Raw genomic sequence first — 18,800 nt, forward strand, 5'->3', positions numbered from 1 at the left:
GGCCGGGCCCTGCTCATGCGCCAGGAATGCGGCGCAGCCCGCGCCAGTTTCCAGACGCGGGTCCCCTGCCCTGCTGGAGCGGCGCCGCGCATATATCATCCCGTGGCAGCCGGCCACCTGCCCCGCCGTTTCGTAACCGCTTACGAGAGGCCGCGCAGCGCCGGGAACAGCCCTCTCTTAAGGAGCGGAGCGGGGAGAGGCTCTTCCCACTCGGAGCAGGCGGCTCTGCTCAGACGGACCCGAGCTCCGGGACCCCGGCGCCCGCTCCTCCCCCGCCACCCGGCCTCCCCCCGCCTCCAGGTGCAGGAGAAGCGGCCCCGGCTGCAGCCCGGCCCCGCCGCTGCCCGCAGGTCTGTGCGCGCCGGGGCGGAGGCTGGAGGACGCGCGTGTCCGTGTGCGAGTCGGGCACAGGCGGAGGCGGCGATCGCGGGTCTCCCAGCTGCCTAGTGCCCCTGGCGTGCGGGGACCGGGGCGGGGACGGGGTCTTTTGTGGGGGAGCGGGCGAGATCTACCGCTTGGGGACAAAGAGAGAGAGAGAGAGAGAGAGAGAAGATACCCCGCGCATTTCTGTAAGCCGATAGCCTTCGCCCGGCGTTGGGAGGGGGATGCCCGGGTTCAAACCAAGAGGGCGCTAAGCCCGCCGCTCCGGTCCCGCAACGCGGCCGCCTCGCCTCTCTCCGCGGCTCGGCTCGACGGATGCTCGTGTCGCCTTCCCTTGGCAGGATCCCTTCCCTCTCCCCCCTGCTATGTGCAGCTCCTTATAAGTAGCTGCTCCTCGGTCTCCAGGACTGGAGCTGCTCGACAGCTCTTTGTGCCTGAAAACCATCAAAGCCGGTGCCCTCCAGGCTTTGTAATGACGTTATGCGGGTCTTTGGCAGCGGAGCCGGTGTGAAGCCGAGAGGGGACTGAGCAGGTCGGATCTTCAAACGCGTGTGGCAGATCAAAGCTGAGGCGTTCAGCCCTGCTCCAAAGGGGATCTTGCTTTTCTCTCTGGGCGGCAAGCGAGAGGAGCCTTCCTCTGCAGACGGCTCAAGGCAGAGCGTGGCTATAAAGCTGTTAAGGGGGCACTGCCACTGCTTTATAAGCAGTCAAATAGATATGTTTTAATGTTTTGGGAAAGGAATATGCCTGGTGGTCTGTACAGCAGCAGGCACTGCTACTCGCGTAGACAGACACGCCGGCGGCATCAGGCGTCCCTGTCCGGCAGCCGGAGCCGAGCACGCGCTCCTGGATGCGCCTCGGAGCAATTTCATTCCTGATCCTCCTGCAAAGGCTCAAGAGGTGGCACTCTAAGCCCGGGCAAGAGCTCTCGCACACGAGTCCTCTGAAAGCGCCTAGTTTACAAGGCATTTACGAGCCCAGCAAAACGCTCTTAAAGGGATGTAACAACAGTGGCCTTTTCCCACGCAGGAGGGTGGCATGCTTTTGAAGCTCAGGCTTTCGTGGTTACTTGTGGCAGAGCCGGACACTCACATTGTAGCCCGCATGGGTGCCTAAGGGAGACCTTATAGCTAATTTTCCCCAGTTTCTGGCCAGATTTTCACCCAATTTTCAAGCGACTGAGAAAAGCAATGAGGGGAAAACACAGTGTGTTTGTTCCGTGTGGCTAATCGGGCAGGTTACTGCTGGATCGCGTTGGTTTCTTATACCGATTCAGCGCGTCTTGTTCTTTGCTTCTTTAGCCAGCACAAAACGGAGCTGTTTCTGCGGGCTACTGCCAGCCTAATGGTTTACGTGTTTGTCTTTGTTTGGCTCCCGGCACCTCTCAAAACAAGGCGGGATACATAAATCATTAGGCTCCTGGCACCTTTCGGATTAAATGCGTCACCTAATTGTGAATGTCTCTCTCACCACCTTATTTTGACTCCTGACGGTTTCTCCTTTTAGACACCATCGGCGCATTAACGAGGATTTCTGTCATGCACTACTCCTCCCCACCCTGCGATAGGGTAGCGAGGGCCTAGGACTTATCCAGGCAACACTCCTGCGGCGGCTTTGCCAGAGCCCGGCCCCTGAACGTGTAGCCCCGAGCAAATGCGCCCCAGCTGCTTGTAATTAGGGATGACTCAAGCTCTCGCTAACTCCCGTCTAGGTTTCTAGCCCATCTGCAGCCCGGGCACGGTTCTTGCTCTGCTCTGTTTTTACCGAGTCTTTGAAGCCCGTTTCCCCCGGCGGTTCGTGAAAACGATTTCTCCGACGGGAAAACATCAGGGCTAGAGGCCGGCTCGGGTTTCAGCGGCGTGTTACATAGGAGTCTGCGTAATCTATCTGAGACCTGACAGAAAGGGAGAAAGGCGCATTTGTAGGCAGAACCAAAGAAAGAGAAGTTTTTATGAGTTTCCAAACTGCCTGGAGAGCCCTAACGGGCCGTGAACTAAGTGCTTCAGCAGTGCTGAAAAAGGAGCCCACTGCAATCCCCAGATGAAAGAGGCATTTGGTTGATTCCAGGCAAAAAAAAAACAAAACAAAACAAAAAACCTCTGAATTAGCCATCAGCCCGGGGATGAGGTGCTGCGGGCCTGGCTCCTGCAGTGCCTCTGCCCAGGCTCACTCTCACTTAAGCCTGGGCTCCGCTTTGGGTGGGAGGTCTCGCTAACAAGAGGCCCGTCCTAGAGTAAGGAGTCAGGCAGTCCGCCCGGGCAGGGCTCTGGGCGGCTTTCCCTGGTGCCCCGCAAACCCTAACCCCGGTCTCCTCTGCCCCGCTCCAGGCTCCTTCCTGCGCGCCGCTCCGCCGGGGCAGGCATGAAGACCAGGCTGCCCGCAGCGATCGCCGCCGCCTGCGCGGCCCTGCTCCTCGCCTGCGCGCAGGCGGAAGGTACGTGCCCGGGCAGCCGCCCCGCCCCCGCTCCGCGCGCCCCTCCGGCGCTCTCCTGCCTCTCCTCAGCGCCGCGCCTCTCTCTCGCTGTCCGTGTCTCGCTCCTTTCCCTCTGTCTCTCTGGTGTGCTGTCCACACTGCCTCCCGGAGCCGCCCCGACGCGGAGCACGCCCCGACCTGCAGGCCTGGGACGACGGAGCTATTCGAGGAAAGAAAAGAAACCCCCCCCCAAAAAACTCGCCTTGAAATAAAGTCCTGCAGCAGAGCGGCTCCGCGCCCGCGTGTCTCTGTCCGCCAGCCCGGGGACTTCCCCTGAGGTGCTGCACGTGGGGAGCTGCAAGGGCTGGGAGGCGCTGGCGGGGAGCAATCCTTCCCCGCGGCACGGGCTGGGGGCTGGCGCGGCTCCCGGGCTGCAGCCGAGTCCCCCCCGCGGCAGTGCCCCCTTACGGCGCTGTCAGCTCACATCTACTCCCTCCCACACAGAAGCAGTGCCCCTTACCGCGCTGCCAGCTCTACATCCACCCCCCACGCAGAGGCAGTGCCCCCTTATAGCGCTGCCAGCTGCATGCCCACTCCCCCCACAGGCGGTGCCCCCTTACAGCACTGCCAGCTCCACATCTGCTCCCCGCCACACACGCGGGCAGTGCCCTTACAGCGCTGCCAGCCCCACGCCTGCTTCTCCCCCACAGGGGGTGCCCCCTTATAATGCTGCCAGCTCCACATCTGATCCCCACCACACACACAGTGCTGCCAGCTCCAGGCCCAGCAGGGATGATGCACCATCCTTCACAGAATCGTAGAAAATGAGGGTTGGAAGGAGGTCATCTAATCCAGCATTTCTTAACCTGTGGGGTGCGTCCCAAAAGTGGGGTGCAAGACTATATGTAAGGGTTGTGAATAAGATTTAAAATGGATCAATACATTTAAAAATGGATTCTCCTTTAAGGAAGAAAAAGTGTGGGAAAACATGGCTTTTTCCTTGCAGGCTGGCAGAGTTCCAGCCCACCAGGGGCTGCTTAGCCCCCTGCCCCCATATCCCAAGCCCCCTACCCCCTGCCCCACACATTGGGGGGCTAGGGCTGGGGGGCAGCGGGTCGGGAGTGAGGGGCACTGGGCTGGGACTGACCATCAATGTTTACAAAAAAGGTTGAAAACCACTGGGTCCAACCCTCTGCTCAAAGCAGGACCAGCCCCAACTAGATCATCCCAGCCAAAGCTTTGTTTAGCTGGGTCCTAAAAACCTCCAAGGATGGAGAGTCCACTGCCTCTCTCGCTAACCTGTTCCAGTGTTTCACTATCCTCCCAGTGAGAAAATTCTTCTTAATATCTAACCTAAACTTCCCTTGCTGCAAACTGAGATGGTTCCTCCTTGTTCTGTCATCTCTCACCGTTAGGAGGACAGTGGGTCTGTTTTGCTGGGGCAGGGATGCGGAGGTGAGGGGGGAAAGGACTCGGAACAGGTCTTGCTGGAGACCTGGTTCACACCTAGGGTTGCCTACCTTCCACGATTGTCCTGGAGTCTCCAGGAATTAGATACAAATCTCCATGGGACTGCTGAGAGCCACCCAAGAGATAAATGATGAGGCATTCATTAATATAAATATGAAATATTGACTCTGATGTATATAGTAGTCCAGTGGGTTTTTCAAATGTAATAGTAATGTGCATTTGCCTTTCTGACATAAAGTCACCACACTGCAATTAATGTCACAAAGTCATGTGATGAAACCTCTTGGAATAGATTCAAACAGAGTTCGCAGCCCTAGACTCCCACCCAGTCTGTCTCCTGCCTCCAGCTGAAGGGGTGCAGGGACACTGGAAGCCCTGCCTGGCTTGGGCAGCCTTCCTCGTGCTGCACTACTAGGCTTCTTGCCAGTGACCCTAAGCCTGGAGCCTTTGCTTCTGTGACAGAGCAAGCCACATGGGAATGACTTTAGCTGCTGGAGCTACTTTGCTGGAGTTGTTGGTAGCTGCCTGGTGTAGCAGGGGAAAACAAAACATGCCCATAATGGTAGGCTTAAATTGTCTGAATCCCAGATAGCTAGCTGGGACTTTGGGGGCTACTTACTGGAATGGATTGAACCAGAATTGCATCTCGTAACTCTTCCCAAGTTTGTGAAAAGTTCTGATCTGGGGAGTGAGCTCAGGGCTTTTCCCAGAAGACCCCCAGAACTGAACACAGTTTGTGCCTCTGCAGTTTAAGAGTATGGGCTCTGAACCATTAAAATATCAACCAGAAAGAAAACCAAAACAAAAGGCTCCCTCCAACTCTTCAGTCTTTCCTTCAGCAAGAGCGGTGCAATTACTAGCCCTACAGGTTCAAGATAAATGAAAAACACAACAGTTCTACCAGCAGTGAACATCTGGTTACAAAAGAATCAGCTGTTTGCCCTGCTAAGCACTGCCCGCTACACTGGTGTTGGCTGAGGAACCAAAGTTTGCACTGGCAGTGCAGGACCAGTGTGAGACAGCAGTAGGAGTAGGAGGAAGGTGAGTATACAGTGATTGCAACTTATGTAGGCCACTGCAAATGTTACATTCAGATTCTAACGTCCATACTGGAGTGGAGAGGTAGGTACCCTACTACCAAGCTAATCAAATATGTAACTTGATTTCATTTAGCATTATCCTCCTTATGGAATGAAGGAGGAGTGAAAATGGTAGAGTTGGGCCCTTGAGTATTGTTACTAAAAGTTACAAATGCAATATTTTTGTAGAAGCACAAGAAACATTTTGGAAAAGTGAAACAACACACAATATTAGCCATTCATCATCATTCATATCATTCTTATTCTGAAATGTGAAAATGTTGAGCAAAAGAAAGGTTAGAACCTGATCCTGTGAGATGCTGAATACCTTCTGAATAGGACTGAAAGTCTGTATGCAATTCATAAGGCAGTCAGCATTCTCATAGAATCATAGAACATGAGGCTTGGAAGGGACCTCAGGAGGTCCCATCTAGGCCAACCCCCTGCTTAAAGCAGGACCATCCCCAACTAGATCATCCCAGCCAAGGCTTTGTGTAACCAGGCATTTTACATAATTAGCCTCTACTCTTGTTTTCAGAAATTTTTATTAAATAACATGTACTTTTATATAAATTCACATCCATTGGTTTTTGCATAGCTTTGTCCAACTAGCAGTGACCAGTTTATGATTGTGTCTTTGCTCCTACCAAATAGGTCCTTGTGTCTTTCCTCAGCTGATTATTAACAACAAGTTGGAAGGATTCACAGTAGGAAGGAAGTTTAATTATATGAGTTCTCCAGGGAAGGGCAAACTTTGTCATAGCTTGAGAATTTCTGAAATGCTAATATGTTTATTACAATAAGGGGAAAAATTGGTCAGTATGCACAAAAATATTTAAAGTCTTTTGTAAAGTCAGTAAAATCTTGAAACTTGTGAGTGGGAAGAGGAGAGGAAGCTAGAGATTGTTGTAAACAGGATTCCAAAAACTTGTGATCACGTCAGGGCAGACTCTAGTGAGAAGAGGTATTTAAGCTTTTTTTTTTCTTAACATTTTTGGACAGATTTTCTTTAGTGTTTTTGTTTGCCTTGCATTTGTCGACCTGCTCTGTCAGCCTTCTGCCTCATTTTTGTATTGCTTTTTGAATCATGCTCTGTATCATACTTGTGTTGTTTTCTCTGTTGTTTCATTTTGGACGACTGCTGAACTTTAACTGTCCTATTTATATTCCTTCATTTGGTTTTACTCCTGCAGCATCCACACGGTATTGACCCACAGTCCTCCTCTGCACCCAGTTTTTGACCTCTAGACTTGTTTTGTTCCAGTTCTTGTTCCTACCATGAGACGAATGCAGTTGTGCAATTGTTTCTTGTCCTGTGCTTTATTTCTCCTTCTATGATTGGCACAGGTAGCACCCATTAATGCTCTTGTTTCAAGCTGCTTTTCTCTCAGGAGTAGGGAGGCACTAGATCTGGACAAGGGAGAGGATGAATGGAAAGTTATCACTGAAGGGTAAAAGGCAGGAGCAGGGGTGTTTTTGCTAGTTTTCCTTCTCCCTCCTTTGAGTTTTTGCTTTCACTTGTAACTATTAACTAGCTCCCCTGTTTGTCTACTGCTGCCCATAATTTCCTAAAAGACTCCAGAATGAAACTGAACTGATTCTTATCAGTTTCGTGGCTGCCACCAGGATTCTGAAGAACATCAGTCTGCTACAGCTTGGCAAACCTAGCAAGGGGACTAACGTTTTTCTTCAGACTTACGAAAACAGCAAGGCCAAGATTTAGACTTGAATGATTATTTGAACTCTACAAGAATTAGGAATTTTTTTTTTTAAATGAAAGAGTAGATTTTTTGGATAGAGATGGCAGCTCCCATTTACTGGCAAGAGGGCAGTTCTTTTTTCAAGCCTATTAGACTGCTCTCTGGTTTGCAGTAGCACAGTAGTAAAATTCCACTATCCATTTATTTTGCTATCTGTTGATATTCTCTCCTTTGCTTTGATTTCTGGTTTATGCTGTACCTCATTCACTAACTGTTCCTTTATTCTGGTTTAGTTCAGCTTTGTAATACACTAGTACTTTCTGTGTGTTCTCTAATGCCAAGAACCTACTTTTTCACAATATTTTTCTTCATCTATTATAGAGATTAGGAAGAAATCCATGTCATTCTAATAGATACATTTTTTTTACTTTTTTAAGTCATGGTTGAACTAAATACTCTAATGTGTGAATAGCCTGGTAGTTACAGTTTCAGAGCAAAGTTTTGTTTGGTGTCATAGCTTATGCAATATGTTTAATTTTGATACAGAGAGAGACTTACAGTCATGAAGGAAAACTATGCACTCAGGTTTCATTGGCTGTGACATTTCCCCTTGTGCCTTTACCATCTTCTCCATGGCATTTTAATGAAAAGTACATTACATTATTGATCATACTAAACATTTGAATACTGTGATGCTTCAGTAATTTAAAAGGTGATAAATGAGATTTTAATTCTAGCAAAGCCTGTTTTTTCATGGGACTGACAGTAAAGTGTCACTGCACAAAGCTGTAGTATAGGAATGTCTGAGGAAAACACGTCTTCTGGTGATGCAATACAGAGTAGAAAATAACATGTGAATATTACTGGGAATTAGGAAATTTTATGTATAATAGAGGTATTTTCCCAGGCTTTGGGGGAAGAAAAATGAATGGCTCTGAGATTTATCAAGTGGATACGAAGCCTTTCAAATAATTCATGTATTCACATTTGGACCAGGTTTGTCATGACTTAAATCTGTTTCTGTTTGGTGGCTATTTCCCATTTTTTTACAAATGAGTTGGTGATGTCAAACTTTTTTAAACAAAAGACCAACTATTAACACCACCGAGGTTTTGGGTTGACAGTATAATTTCAACGTACTTTAGATATAAGTTTATTTGACGTGTAAGTAACTGCAATTCACTATTTTTCTCAATGTTAATCTGAAGCATAGTTTATATACATGTATATGTATATAAACAAACGTGTGGATGTATTTATTTACACACATATTACAACTGCATTTGGGTATGTATATTTTTATATTATATATAAATATAATGTGTGAAATATTAAAAGTATATTTCATGTAAGTTTTTCTCAAAATATAAGAAATATATATAATTGATAAAAATACAAACCCACAGATGGCACCATTTTAGTATTGCAATTAGCACTGTCTGTCTAATAAGAAAGAGAAGTTAGGCTTTACTAAACTGGTAGGCCATAGTATTCTATTAAAATAAAGGCCTTAGTTGTTTCCCTTATCGGAATCAGTAACTTTTAACTTCTTTGGAAGAAAGATTTAGATCAGAACCTAGTAAGCTGTGTGAAAATAAATCCATGCTATACTAAAAAGAGAAGAATAGCTATAGAATATTGCCTCCATCCACCTTCCACTGAACTGACTTCAGCAGGACCAAGAATAGGTCTGTTGTTTAAATTCCAGCCACCATATTGTTTTATGTGTTCCACAAAAATGGTGGTGGTTGCTTATTTTTAATTTTTCATTCATGAAGTTTCAGTTTTTTTTTCAATGTTTGGATTGTGTGGATGATAGCTGCCTCCAGATTATGGCTGCTTTTTGTATCTAAATTACTTCACAGTGTTTTTTTGAATGACATTTTTCTCTCTCATTAGCTATTCATTAAAAATTGCTAGCGACCATGTTGTGCCATCTGTAAAATGCTGTTGACTTGAATATATTGTATTTGTGTTATCTAACAAACACAAACCAGTATAATGCATAGATACATGAGAAAAACATCCCTATGTTTTTTAGCCTAAAAATATTCTGATATGTACAAAGAGTGGCATGACTTATGCATAGCAGCATTAGATGTGTATTGTTTTCTCTTTTATGGATATAGTATATATAATAAGATATTTAATAAAGGAATTTACCTTATGATCATTTTAAAAGTAACTGAAATGAGTATTAAAGACATTAAATGTTGACATCTCAAAGTGTCTTATTGTAAACTATTTTTAAATTTAGTAGGCTTCTCTCTGGGCCATATCTTGCCCTCAATGTTTAGTTGAAATCAGTGAATATTGTTGTACATAAAAAAAACAGTTTTTACTACGTATCTAGTAATTCCATGATTTATAGGCACCAACATGGTTTGAAACAAGTTATGTATAATTAGTGGTAAAAAATAATACTTTCCCCCGTCTCATTATATACAAGTACAGTTGTATCAAGTAGTATTGCTATTATCCAGTTAGTAAGTATTGTACTATTCTCCATTTTAATATTTGCCAGGATATTACGCTATTGCCCTATATTAAGGTCATGATCCTGCCTCTCTAAAGTGTCCTTCATAAATTTTGACAAGCACAGGATCAGGCTGCAAATACCCAATTACAGAGGCTTATGCACATGTACAGCTTTATTTATGTTAATAGCTCACATCTTGATTACTCATGTGAATATAGTTGCACAAATACATAACTCTTATGGCCCAGTTCCTTAGGCCTACTGTAGCAAAACTCCTGTGATGTTCAGTGGGCATGTTGACCATAAAAGTACTTCATGCCTTATCCCATATAATAAAGGTACTATTTTTCTAGTTGTAAGGCAGTTACCAGAATGAGAATAGTATTGAGATTAAGTAACAGTTGTCTCAGTTAGTTCTGGTTAATGTACAATCTGCTATTGGAATCTGTTACTGTACTTCATGATGACTCACTTTTCTCATCATATGAGTGTTTGGCTATGAGCTTGCAGTCAATTCAGAGTTGGTTTTTGTGAAATCAGTGGGGTTCCATGTGAGCACTGAATGCAGTCTGAAGTGTGTTTCTTTGACTTGAATAATATCAATCCAACAGAGATGTTAATTACCATACTCCAAAACCCACTTTCTTCACTTAGGCAAAATTGCCATTGAGCTCAGTTGGAGAGCAGCATTTAATGCTATGAATTTGTTAAGCTTTTATATGTGGATGAGTGGATTCACCAGTTAAATATTGATTATGCTATCCTTTCTAACTGCCAAGTACCACATCAGAATTTCGGCAAGTGGACTAAAATCCTTTATGATGTTAAAGACTTTTCCTCACAGTCAGTTTTTCAGTTTATCTGGAATCCGGTCATTTGGATATCAACAAGTTGGGCTGCTGCTGTCCTACAGCAGTTAAAGCCTAAAGTCTCTGCTGCATCAGGTCAATTTACTTTCAAGGTTGGTGGTGCTATTTTTTCCATGTACTGAATTATTTTTAAGCATGCTCAGGTCAGTTGTCTCTGCCTTTGCATTAAATTTGTCCTGAGCCATTGCTACTGAAATGATATTTTATAATGATATTCTTAATATGTAATGTATTTTATTATTAACATCTGTTGCATGATTTTGATACTAAGTAATGACTTTGTTGTCTTTATGTGATTATAGTAAACAGAATGATGAATAAAATATGCATGCAGATTAATAGTCTAATCTCACTGCCTGTGTATGGATAATAGGAGAAATAACATTTATTCCGATACTAGTATATCTGTTGAATCAATATTCCAAAGCCATATTATCCTATGGTTGGAAATGGCAGTTTTAAATTATTTCATTTTCAATTTTACAAATATGCCATCTATCATGATTGTAAAAGGTCCTAGTTGCAGTAAAAAATCTGTCATTTGTTTCTAAACTCTGCTTTTTAATTGAATTGTTGTGCTTAAAAACAAAACAACAACAAAAAAGGTCCTTAACTAAGCAATAGTGGAGATCTTTCAGGAAACAAAAAAATCTGACTAATCCAGAATGCCTGCAAAACAATTTGAAGTATTGAAGGAAAGTATGGCTGAATCTTATCTCACTTTGTAGACCTGTTTAATTAGTAGTATGTAATACACCTACCATGCACTGACAGTGAGTCAGTAAAATATTGCACGAATAAGCATGACACAGTTTATCAAGAGAATATCATTATAAAATATTTATGAAACTTCTTTGTGTAACGAACCTTGTACATGGAGGCTTTTGTCCATTGTGGGAAGCTAAAAATAATAATCAACATTTTGTGTACATATGCATGATGCTGCAAGATATCGTATGTAAACTGTTTCTTTCTATACTGTTCAGTTACTTCTGTCACCAGCTCCTACAAGTTTTATTTGCAATCATTTGTTCAGATCACTGGTGCCTTCTTTGCTGTTTTCTATAAATTCTGTAAATAAATGTCCATAAATATACCTTGATGTTGTCTTTTCATAATTAACAATTATGTTATACAGAAACCATACTGGCATTTTGTGTTAAAATGCCACTTCTAGTATGGGTACACCTGCTGCAAAGGGAACATGATAATGATAGCTTACACCTTTGAAACTGGGTGTAAACAGGTGGAATCTTATTTTTGTGAACCTTTACATCATTTCAAATATTACAGTAAATTACTTATAACCATAACCACTGATTAGCCCTTTTGTTCCTCAATTCTTTGTAACTATGTGCAAAATATGCCACTTTAGTGGTCCCTAGGAACAAAGGGGTTGAGCTGCCAGTACTTGGAATCATACAATAGAGGAATATATTACAATAATTACTGATATACATTTTACATGTATATTTTATATAGAACATGATATAAATTGCTTAAACATTAAACTCTCAAACTTTTTTCTTTGTTATTAAATACTATTAAAATTCTATTTTTCTTAATTTCTGCCACGTTTTTAGATTCAGAACAATATAATTTACAAGAAATATGCAAAGATCATCTTAAAAAGATGATCATTTTTTTTGATGTCCTATGAGGGAGAGTAATGCATTCATTCTCTAAACAATCTCATGGTGTTGTATGCAGGTTGTGATTTAGCATGCTTGTACGGACTGCACCCAGCATGTACCAAAATTCCTTTAATTGTTATGTGAAATGTTTGCATATGTGATTATTACCTGTGAACTCATTGTACATGTATCCAAATGTGTTTTCTATCGTGCTTGATTTTGCTGGCCATTCTTGAATGACTTGGCAACTCAAGAAACAAATGTTCTGTGCTGTCCTCTTAATGCATATTCTCTTTGATGTTTTGTCATATTTTGTCAGCTTTTATTTTACTCTTTTTCCAACAACATATCTTTATATTTGTTGGAAACAAATTTATGCAAAGACAATCTTAGTAAGCTTTGCTCAGCATCATTTATTTTATTAACACCATAATAGCTTGTTCAACTTTTTAAACCTTTACCTGATATAAATCTTTTGCAGTTAATCCACCGTCAGACTTGAATTTTACAATTATAGATGAACATAATGTTCACATGTCATGGAAAAGACCATATGGTGCAATAGAGGGTTACAGGATAACAGTTGTCCATCCAGTTGGTAAGTTTTAGTTTTAAATGATGACATTATCTAGCTTTCCTAAAATATTAGGAGGTGAGGTGTGAATAAATATTAATGTTATCCTAGATGTGCATGCAGCAGCACAGGGATGGAGTAATGGATTTCCTCTCTTCCATAGCCTGTAGTTGGGCTACCTGCATCACAGCATCAGCACTTTGGGGTATGCAAGGATTATGTGCTCATGATTTTCCTTTGAAACAAATGGGTGAGGAGAATTAGGAAATAGGGGAAGTCATGACTCCATTCCATTTACGGAGTGTTGCAGACCATGTTTTAAGAGTATGTTGTACCTCAAGGCTGTTCAACTTTTGAGTCACAGGGGACCATTGGCCCACCACCACCACATGCCTCATGGGCTATGTGCCCCATAGCCATGTGGTGGTATGCCATGTGGCACTCTCTCCATTGCATTGATGATCCTCTGGAATGCTGCATGATGGGCACCCCCCTGCTGTGTCACTCTACCTGTAGTCTCTTTAGTGGTGTCTGATTCCTTGGTACACTGATGATGCTGTTATTTCAGCATAAATCAGGAGTAATTTGGAATGGCAATAGTATAAAACTATTTTCATACAAAGTATGAATTCTGAATTGGGTCCTGTCATGTTACTTGTAGAGTGTGCATGTCTGATCTTCTCCATTTTGTATCCTTACCTGTGCAAAGTGAATGTTAAAATGTTACTAAATCAGAATGGTATCATCTCTCATGTTTACTCTGCACAAGTCCTGGTGGCTAAGATGCTAGACAGTAGAGAATCCAATATAGAATTTGCATATCCTTAATTTTCTTTGAGAGATTTTCAAATTGGTAGATTTCCTCTGTCTGATTTTTACATATAGACATATTAACAAAACAAAATAGACATAAAAACAAACAAAAATCCTCTATTAAAATAGTAGCAATATGCTTTTTTCTTAAAGCAGGTTTTCCTAGATAAAAAAGCTCATCTCATAGAATATTATAGAATCTCATCACATCACATATAATGTCATAGAATAAAAGAACCCTGGCTTCTCACATTTAGGCCAGAATAGACAATTTGTAATTCCAACATACTCAGTGAAGTCATACCAGTTCATAACTGGTGCATGATTAGAAGTGGATCTACCCTATAACCCAATTAATTTAAATGCAGCTACTTTTAGATACCTGTTTTATGTTTTAGATTGAATGGGAAGATGGGATGCTTTATTGAGAATAATTTTATGTGCAATTTTATAAGTATTTTAGGAAAGCTGACAACACTGTGGCTTTAAGTTGAGGCTAGATAGTTGACTTCATTGTGTTTTTAGGTTATGAGAAACTTGGTGTTGGTGGACTAAGATACTTTGTGTTAAATGTGTTCTGTATGTTGTATTACAGATGGACCTATCAAAGAATTTGTCCTTTCATCTAGTACTACTCACACTATATTATCTGACCTTACACCTGATACAGAATATGTTGTGTCAATATTTGCATATGATGACAGAGAGGAGAGTATACCTGTTTCTGGCCAACTTACAAGTAAGTACATATATAATAAAATTATGTATAACTGAATACAGTTCAAGTGGCCAATTATAGGACAGAATTCTGGCTTGGTGCCTCTTAGCCAACAAAGCATAGATGTGTACATATAACCTTGCCCTTTTTGGCCCCACAGACAACTTTTTTGCAAGTATTAGTGGTCCTGCTAGGAGCAGAGGAAATCTGCAGGACAGGGAGGAGACGAATATGGTAGAAGGCTGAAGTAAATACCTTCACCTTTACCTAAACCAGACTTTCTTGCAGTAAACTTGATCTAGGTGCCACCGAAGTAAACAGAAAAAAAAAATCAGCAGGAAATGGATCAGACACAATCCAGATTTCAGTGCAAAATAGCTAAATGCTCCATTATCTTCTCATGTTTTAACGCATTGAATAAAATGCACCTAGATTCATAGGGCATCTTTACATGTGATCTCGGGGAGGGGGGGCCCGCTTTCATTAGAGTGGCTCTTGGTAGTCACTTTAAGTAAAGTGCCCGTATTCCTGTATTAAGCATCCTTGTGCTTCAAAATGGCAGTAAGGGTGTTTTAACTAGAGATCCTTGCACAAGCTTTAGTTAAAGCATCCCTACTGCCATTTTGAAGTGTGGAGATGTTAAATACATGTGATGCTGAGGCTTCTAGAGTATGCTAAGTCTGCTCTGATGCATGCTAATTAGCGTGCATCGGGGCAGGCTCCAGGCATGTGTATAGGTGCCCATAGAGTCATAGTTTAATTAAGTTAGTTTAAAATGTTAATAGGTTACCTCTAATAACTATACTAAAAGTACTGGATTAGCTTTCAAAATTTGTTTAATTTTTGGATTTACCTTGTATTTTCCATGTAACCTGGAGCAAGTTATGATCGGTTTCCCTACCTGTAAAATGGGAAGATTGTAAAAATTAATTCATTAGTTTTCAAAAAATGCTGTAGTATGGAAGAAGGTATTATATAAGTATGTGAAACTGTCAGTAGTTTATTGTTTATGTAGTCACCTAGCTGCAGTGCTGTTCAGTTCAGACACAAGAAAAGTGTGCATGAATTATATGTATACAATCTCATTTTGGGATTTGACAGCCACAGTTGTGTGTTTAATTCCAATGTACTTTTCTACTTTGGTGTTCAACTTTTCACTTTCACAAAGCTGAAGGTTTTGACTGGGGTGTGCCAGTGCTTCTGCTGGAACTTTAACCCAGAGGTTCTTGGATAGAGGGTTGTAACAGGGGGCTTTCTCGGGGCTGACCTCACTGTGGCCCACCCACCTGTTTCTGGGCTAACCGCCCATCTTCTCACCCACCATGCCTTGTTGGTAATTAATTAATAGATGTCAGTTAAGCGGGAGGCTGCCCATTTCTTGCCCTGATGCCAGGGGGCACTATCTGTGGCTCCATTCCTCCCCTACACCGCAGCCCAAGCCTCACATATGGCATCCAGTTCTCAGAATCACTGGCCCCCACACTGGGCCCTAGAATCCTCCTAATTGAACCCCGCCTGGATTGCTCTCTTCAGGCAGTCTATTCCACCTTCATCTTGGGCAGCATAGCTCCCTGAACTGCTTCCCCTTCGGGTGTGGTCTCCCTGGGACCTTTGGCTACTAGCCCTGGCCCACATCCAGGCTAGTTGGAGCCCCAGGCCCTCAGCTCTTGGGCGTTCCTCACGATAGCTTCCCGGCCCTTCAACCCTTCTGGTCCTGGCCCTAGCATTGACCAGTCAGGGGAAGTCCAGACAGGTTCCTGAGTCTATAGCCTCACTCTTTCTCTATGCGGTCCACCTTCCAGACCCTCCAACAGGGGGTAACCCACCCAGTTTTTAGGTGCCCCGACCCACCTTTCACTGGGGTGGTAACTGGCTTGGGATGTTCTGGGGGCTCCAATGCCTCTGGGAGCCCCACCAGGCCACCCCCTCCCGGCAGGGTGCAGTTTTAGGGCGTACCCAGGACCAGTAGCCTCCTATCCATCCCCTACAGCTCCTCCCTTAACCCCAGATGATACTAACAACCGTCCAGCCAGGCAATGTTGTTGCCTGGCCTCCAGTAGCAGAACTGCCCTGTTTATATGGGCAGCCCTACGTTCAAAATGGCTGCGCTCATCAGGAACCTGGCAGCTGCCAGCTCCAGGCTCTTAAAGTGGCAGGCACAAACAGTGCTCTGCCACAAGGGTCTAGCCCCTCCACACTGATTAGAACGATAGCTATATTTGATGTCAAAAAGGATTTTCCCCCCGTGGTCAGATTGGAAGGGACTGTGGGTGTTTTTGCCTTCCTCTGTCATGGGGGTCGGGGGTGGGCATTGTCCTTTTCCTTGGAGCATATTTTAACAATCTTTGCAGAAGAAGGACACTGGCTCCCATTGTCCCCCTTGTGGCTGTGTCAGGATTGACTGTGTAGTTTTGCTAATAGGCTAGATAATGGAATTGTATAGGATGGTTTGGACAGGGATGATCTTGCCTCAGGCAGGTGGTTGGTCTAGATGACCTCTGGAGGTCCCTTCCAGCCCTACTTCTCTATGAAATGAAATATAATCTGTAGTCATATGACATATTTTTATTTCCTTTCCACTAAACTTATCTATATTATGTTTTCTTCAGTTCAGACAGGTGGTCCAGTAAGAAAAGAAGACAAGAAGATTGACGAGATTCAGTTACAAAGTAAGTTTTTGGGGGTTTTTTGTATTATAGTTTATTTGGAGATAAGCAAGGGTGTGATCAAAAGTCTAATGAAGTTCATGACAAACTTCATTAGACCTTTGGAACAGTCAAGGAAGTCAAATTCCTGTGTCTGTTAATAAAACTTTAGCAGTAAAGTTTTATTGACTTATAATATTTGCTGTGGATGGGGCTGAAGAAATTTGAAAAAGGACTAGAATTGGAAGAACCTGCAGTCCCTTTATGGGAATGAGACATATAATTGATATGAGAGCCAGGAATTTCATGCACATAAACTAATATCCCCTGAGAAGCCCTATGCCTGTCTCAGTCCTTTTAAAAATGTCCCCTTGATGCTGACTTGTACATTGCAGAAAAACTCATGCTGTTGCTATGTAAGGTTAAGGGTGGGGCAAAAGAGTGGTGCCAAAATTAAATCTTCCCCAGCATCAAGTCACTCCACAGAATTGTACATTTGGCATTTGGGCTGCTGTCGGAGCTATATATCTTTCCCTGTATCAGTTGATGATTATTAAATAGGCTACCTTTTGACTGAGCTCCCAACTGACAATTCCATTTTAAGAATGCCAGCGGGAAGGTCCTTATTGATGGCATCTGGCTGAGTGATTGGTGTTTCACTGAAGTCCGTTATTTCAAGTAAAACTTTGAATGTGTTTAATTTCCATTTGGTTTGGCTTATATTTATTAGATTTCCACTGTGCCTAGTATGCATAATATGGTATGGTGATTTGAAAGTTTGTAACAATATTAACAAGTAGATGATCCTTTACTCTTCTGCTAAGGTTTTTTTTTGTATGTGTATTCCAGGATGTTCCATCAGTGCAACGACAGATTTAGTTTTTCTTGTTGATGGCTCTTGGAGTGTGGGGAGGAATAACTTTAGATATATTTTGGACTTCATGGTTGCCCTTGTATCAGCTTTTGACATTGGGGAAGAAAAGACAAGAGTTGGAGTTGTTCAGTACAGTTCTGATACAAGAACAGAGTTCAACTTAAATCAGTATTTCAGAAGAAGAGATCTTATTGAGGCAATTAAAAGAATACCCTACAAAGGTGGCAATACAATGACAGGTATGGATTTTAGCTCTTTGTTAATGTTTAATAAACTGTGTTAATGTAGCATTTTATTTTAGAGCCCAAACTCTTTTTAAAACCTAGTTTGCTCCTCCATAAAGCACAAGCCATTTTGTTGCTCTTAATTTTAGGTGAAGCCATTGATTATCTGGTTAAAAATACATTCACTGAAACTGCTGGAGCAAGGAAAGGTTTTCCTAAAGTAGCAATTGTTATTACGGATGGAAAATCTCAAGATGAAGTTGAAATTCCTGCCAGAGAGCTTCGCAACATAGGAGTTGAAGTTTTCTCCTTAGGTATGTTGATGTTGTATATTATTGAATAATGTAGGTGAATATGATAATGCATTATAGAGAGAGATTAACATAGAAATAGCAATAGCCTGAACTATGCTTTTTGCAGTTTCGAGCTGTCCCAAGTTTGGCATTCCTATTGTTCTAAATTGTGTAGTAATTTTGTAATGTGGTCAGCAAGAAACTAGGAGAAGAGCAACAAACTGTTTGACTGTTTGACATGTGACTCTCTGAAGGTATAATGAGTCTCTGGAGGTAAAAGTCTAGTATATTAATGGAGTGCATTATCTGGCTTACTAGCTTGACTCTTAATAATTAGAGTTGTACTTGTATCAGCTTTACTCCAACAAGCTTTAATACTTTAAAAGTAACCATAAGTAGAGCTAAGTAATATGTACACTTACAACATTCTTCCATGTCATAATTTTTAGGAATCAAAGCAGCAGATGCAAGAGAACTGAAACTAATAGCATCTCCACCTTCATTGAAGCATGTTTTTAATGTGCCCAATTTTGATGGAATTGTGGATATACAGAATGAAATAATTTTGCAAGTATGCTCAGGTGTTGATGAACAACTGGGTGAATTGGTTAGTGGAGAAGAAGGTGAGATCTTT

The 18,800-nt window shown here is 42.8% G+C and overlaps 1 protein-coding gene across 1 annotated transcript in view; it reads left to right on the forward strand.

Moving 5' to 3' along the window:
• The first annotated feature begins 158 nt into the window (after nucleotides 1-158).
• The window catches only part of COL12A1 (collagen type XII alpha 1 chain), a 163,009-nt gene continuing 144,367 nt past the window's right edge, over nucleotides 159-18,800 (forward strand). The window contains exons 1-8 of the mRNA XM_019520465.1: nucleotides 159-350; nucleotides 2,709-2,815; nucleotides 12,507-12,623; nucleotides 14,008-14,151; nucleotides 16,740-16,799; nucleotides 17,625-17,888; nucleotides 18,023-18,187; nucleotides 18,616-18,789. Coding sequence (XP_019376010.1) covers nucleotides 2,743-2,815; nucleotides 12,507-12,623; nucleotides 14,008-14,151; nucleotides 16,740-16,799; nucleotides 17,625-17,888; nucleotides 18,023-18,187; nucleotides 18,616-18,789 — 997 coding nt within the window. The 5' untranslated portion in view covers nucleotides 159-350; nucleotides 2,709-2,742. The remainder of the gene's footprint in view (nucleotides 351-2,708; nucleotides 2,816-12,506; nucleotides 12,624-14,007; nucleotides 14,152-16,739; nucleotides 16,800-17,624; nucleotides 17,889-18,022; nucleotides 18,188-18,615; nucleotides 18,790-18,800) is intronic.

This window comes from Gavialis gangeticus, unplaced genomic scaffold (genome assembly GCF_001723915.1).
Source record: "Gavialis gangeticus isolate Ggan-Ray unplaced genomic scaffold, GavGan_comp1, whole genome shotgun sequence".
Classification (NCBI taxonomy): Eukaryota; Metazoa; Chordata; order Crocodylia; family Gavialidae; genus Gavialis; species Gavialis gangeticus.